At 49.9% G+C, this 5000-nt stretch overlaps 1 protein-coding gene across 1 annotated transcript in view; it reads right to left on the bottom strand.

Moving 5' to 3' along the window:
- The window catches only part of wnt4 (wingless-type MMTV integration site family, member 4), a gene marked incomplete at its 5' end in the record, with an annotated part of 23806 nt that overhangs the window by 2342 nt on the left and 16464 nt on the right, over positions 1-5000 (bottom strand). Inside the window, 3 exons of the mRNA XM_084490597.1 lie at positions 758-889; positions 1468-1621; positions 4582-4663. Of these exons, the coding sequence (XP_084346723.1) occupies positions 758-889; positions 1468-1621; positions 4582-4663 (368 nt within the window). The remainder of the gene's footprint in view (positions 1-757; positions 890-1467; positions 1622-4581; positions 4664-5000) is intronic.

The following is a 5000-nucleotide window of genomic DNA, read 5'->3' as shown; positions in this document are numbered from 1 at the left end:
GGTTAGGTTAGGGTTAGGTTAGGTTAGGTTAGGTTAGGTTAGGTTAGGTTAGGGTTAGGTTAGGTTAGGTTAGGTTAGGGTTAGGGTTGGGTTAGGGTTAGGTTAGGGTTAGGGTTAGGTTAGCTTAGGTCAGGGTTAGGGTTAGGTTAGGGTTAGGGTTAGGATTAGGTTAGGGTTAGGTTAGGGTTAGGTTAGGGTTAGGTTAGGTTAGGGTTAGGGTTAGGGTTAGGTTAGGGTTAGGGTTAGGTTAGGGTTAGGTTAGGTTAGGGTTAGGTTAGGTTAGGTTAGGTTAGGGTTAGGTTAGGTTAGGTTAGGGTTAGGTTAGGTTAGGGTTAGGTTAGGGTTAGGTTAGGGTTACGTTAGGTTAGGTTAGGTTAGGGTTAGGTTAGGTTAGGTTAGGTTAGGTTAGGTTAGGGTTACGTTAGGTTAGGTTAGGTTAGGGTTAGGGTTAGGGTTAGGTTAGGTTAGGGTCATGGTTAGGTTAGGTTAGGTTAGGTTAGGTTAGGTTAGGGTTAGGTTAGGTTAGGGTTAGGTTAGGTTAGGGTTAGGTTAGGGTCATGGTTAGGTTAGGTTAGGTTAGGTTAGGTTAGGTTAGGTTAGGTTAGGTTAGGTTAGGTTAGGTTAGGTTAGAGTTGCGTGGGACCCACCCTCGGGGCTGACTCCGTGCACCGTGCGGTCACAGGGTTAGGGTTAGGTTAGGGTTAGGTTAGGTTAGGTTAGGTTAGGTTAGGTTAGGTTAGAGTTGCGTGGGACCCACCCTCGGGGCTGACTCCGTGCACCGTGCGGTCACAGCCACACTTCTCCAGCTCCCCGCTGCTGCAGGCGCGCGTCACGGCGAACGCCACGCTGGCCGCTGAGATGGCGTAGACAAAGGCCGCCTCACGGGTGCCTGTAGTGGACACACAAACCCACACGCACACGCACAAACACACGCACACCCATGCGCATGCACAAGCACAAACACACAGAAACACAGACACACACACACAAACACACACACACAGAAAGTTGCAAATATGTCAATAACAAAATTGAAAACGCTTCATTGTGAAATTGTCAAAAAGAAAAAAACAAGTGGCCAAGTGCAAATGTTCCAGCAGAATTGCCATTCAACTGTCTGCCAGTATAGCACATCTATATATAGCACATCTTCATTGTATCTTTATATTTATTTATATCATAAGGTGTTATGTTGCTATTTGTATTGTTCCCACAGCCCCACGCAGGACCGCTCATGCTTACATTTAGACTTATGCTTATGACGCTTTTAGTTACAACCATTCGTTCACACATTCACACCCCGACGGCGGAGTGGACCCCTCAGGGCGACGGCCAGCGGGTCAGGAGCAGTCAGGGGGAGGGGCTGCTCAGGGACACCTCCACACTCTAGGAGGAGCCGGGGATCCAACCAGCAACCTTCCGGTGACCAGCCGACCCGCTCCGCCTCCTTCCTGCTGTTAGGCTTACCCTGCGTCACCACTTTGCCGAAGACGGGCATGGACTCCAGCGTGGAGCAGTTCCACCGTCGGTTCCTGAACTGGAACTGACACTCGTCGATGGCCAGCTGGGCTCCACGCCGCACCGCGTCCATCACCTCGATGCTGCGCTTACAGATCTGCACCTGGAGGGGAGGGGACGCAGGGGGTGAACGGGGCCCGGGCATCAGACACTAACGGGCTGGGGCCTGGCCATCAGACACTAACGGGCTGGGGCCCCTAACGGGCTGGGGCCCGGCCATCAGACACTAACGGGCTGGGGGCCATCAGACACTAACGGGCTGGGGCCATCAGACACTAACGGGCTGGGGCCCCTAACGGGCTGGGGCCCCTAACGGGCTGGGGGCCATCAGACACTAACGGGCTGGGGCCATCAGACACTAACGGGCTGGGGGCCATCAGACACTAACGGGCTGGGGGCCATCAGACACTAACGGGCTGGGGGCCATCAGACACTAACGGGCTGGGGGCCATCAGACACTAACGGGCTGGGGGCCATCAGACACTAACGGGCTGGGGCCCCTAACGGGCTGGGGGCCATCAGACACTAACAGGCTGGAGCCATCAGACACTAACGGGCTGGGGCCCCTAACGGGCTGGGGGCCATCAGACACTAACGGGCTGGGGCCCCTAACGGGCTGGGGCCATCAGACACTAACGGGCTGGGGCCCCTAACGGGCTGGGGCCATCAGACACTAACGGGCTGGGGCCCCTAACGGGCTGGGGCCATCAGACACTAACGGGCTGGGGCCATCAGACACTAACGGGCTGGGGGCCATCAGACACTAACGGGCTGGGGGCCATCAGACACTAACGGGCTGGGGCCCCTAACGGGCTGGGGGCCATCAGACACGACATACATTACACCCTTCACACAGCCACTATCAGCACCACCCTGTTAGCAGCCCCACCCTGGACAGTCTAGTCCCTCTAGTCCCTCTAGTCTAGTCTCTCTAGTCCCTCTAGTCTAGTCTCTCTAGTCCCTCTAGTCTAGTCCCTCTAGTCTAGTCCCTCTAGTCCCTCTAGTCCCTCTAGTCTAGTCCCTCTAGTCTAGTCCCTCTAGTCCCTCTAGTCTAGTCCCTCTAGTCCCTCTAGTCCCTGTAGTCCCTCTAGTCTAGTCTCTCTAGTCTCTCTAGTCTAGTCCCTCTAGTCTAGTCTCTCTAGTCTCTCTAGTCTAGTCCCTCTAGTCTAGTCCCTCTAGTCCCTCTAGTCTCTCTAGTCTAGTCCCTCTAGTTTAGTCCCTCTAGTTTAGTCCCTCTAGTCTAGTCCCTCTAGTCTAGTCCCTATAGTCTCTCTAGTCTAGTCCCTCTAGTCCCTCTAGTTTAGTCTCTCTAGTCTAGTCTCTCTAGTCAAGTCCCTCTAGTCTAGTCTCTCTAGTCTAGTTCCTCTAGTCCCTCTAGTTTAGTCTCTCTAGTCTAGTCCCTCTAGTTTAGTCTCTCTAGTCTAGTCTCTCTAGTTTAGTCTCTCTAGTCTAGTCCCTCTAGTTTAGTCTCTCTAGTCTAGTCCCTCTAGTTTAGTCTCTCTAGTCTAGTCTCTCTAGTCTAGTCCCTCCCTGTCAGCAGCCCTACCCTGGACAGCACTGCCAGACACTCTACAGCTATTAAGAAAACAAGAAAGAAAGATTTGATGTAAATAAAGCATCCTTCTTATTATGACAACTTAAAGAATGTCAAAAGAGGCTATATCAAATCAAAGCTATATCAAAGAGGCTTGAGTCTATTTCCCACATGCTCATTTCATTCATGAAACATTAATGAATCACAATAAAAAAGTACAACATCTAAAGTCCTTAGACAAATCGTTGCCCCAATACAAATATTTGTTGCTTTACCTTCATTTGGGTTTGTTCCTCAAATGGTAATTTCTAAGTAATACAAATCACTTGTAATGTAATCACTTGCAGACTGCAGACTTTTTTCTCCATTATTTAGCAGTTTGTGAACGCCCATATATCATTAGTTTTAAATGTAACCAGTTTGTCTATTTAGTGCTCAGGAGTTCTGTTGGCTCAGGCCAGCGGCCCGGACAGGCTTTTCTTTACATAGTTTAAGATGCTTTGAGCTGGAGACAGGCTTGTTATTTCTGACAATCACATCGCTATAGGCTATGAAAACACATATGCTTTATGTTTTAAGGAAATATGTAAGACAAAAAATAAAAGTCAGAAAAATGAAGGAACCAATTCTTTATCGAAAAATGTTTAGTTTGGTAAAGCTGCCGATAGGCGCCCGTTCTCCCAGTGTTGTTCCAGCTCTACTCAGTAGATGTACTCGATGTCTTATCGTTAGTGTACCTGTCTCTGGATGAGATGTACTCGATGTCTTATCGTTAGTGTACCTGTCTCTGGATGAGACGTACTCGATGTCTTATCGTTAGTGTACCTGTCTCTGGATGAGATGTACTCGATGTCTTATCGTTAGTGTACCTGTCTCTGGATGAGACGTACTCGATGTCTTATCGTTAGTGTACCTGTCTCTGGATGAGACGTACTCGATGTCTTATCGTTAGTGTACCTGTCTCTGGATGAGACGTACTCGATGTCTTATCGTTAGTGTACCTGTCTCTGGATGAGACGTACTCGATGTCTTATCGTTAGTGTACCTGTCTCTGGATGAGACGTACTCGATGTCTTATCGTTAGTGTACCTGTCTCTGGATGAGACGTACTCCATGTCTTATCGTTAGTGTACCTGTCTCTGGATGAGGCGTACTCGATGTCTTATCGTTAGTGTACCTGTCTCTGGATGAGACGTACTCCATGTCTTATCGTTAGTGTACCTGTCTCTGGATGAGGCGTACTCGATGTCTTATCGTTAGTGTACCTGTCTCTGGATGAGACGTACTCCATGTCTTATCGTTAGTGTACCTGTCTCTGGATGAGACGTACTCCATGTCTTATCGTTAGTGTACCTGTCTCTGGATGAGACGTACTCGATGTCTTATCGTTAGTGTACCTGTCTCTGGATGAGACGTACTCCATGTCTTATCGTTAGTGTACCTGTCTCTGGATGAGACGTACTCCATGTCTTATCGTTAGTGTACCTGTCTCTGGATGAGACGTACTCCATGTCTTATCGTTAGTGTACCTGTCTCTGGATGAGGCCGCGGAGCCGCTCACACGTCTCCTCGTTGGCAATGCTTCCTACCGACGTCAGCTTGGCCAAGTACCTGAAACACAACAAAGCAGCAGACAACAGGCTGTTATTGAGTTCACCACCACATCCTTCAGCCCTCCCCAAGAGCGGTGCTGCATCCGTCAACGCGCTGTAAAGGCTTGTCCCATGGACAAGAGCAACACAGCGAGCAGTACACTTCTAAAACATTGACTTTGAAAACTGTTCAGAGGTGCTATGCTACGCTACGCTAGCTCCTGGAGGACGTGTTCCAAGAGAAACGCGCTCCCTACTTTGATTTCTAGTGGACCGGATTGGAGCCTCTTTCCCATGACGCGCTGGGAATGTTTTGCCGGGCTGTCTGGCTTCCAGAGCACCAGGAGGAAGAGGGA

The sequence above is a fragment of the Micromesistius poutassou genome (genome assembly GCF_964030765.1).
Source record: "Micromesistius poutassou genome assembly, contig: SCAFFOLD_178, whole genome shotgun sequence".
NCBI lineage: Eukaryota > Metazoa > Chordata > Actinopteri > Gadiformes > Gadidae > Micromesistius > Micromesistius poutassou.
The sequence above is the reverse complement of the archived record's forward strand: the minus strand, read 5'-3'. Positions and strand labels throughout refer to the sequence as shown.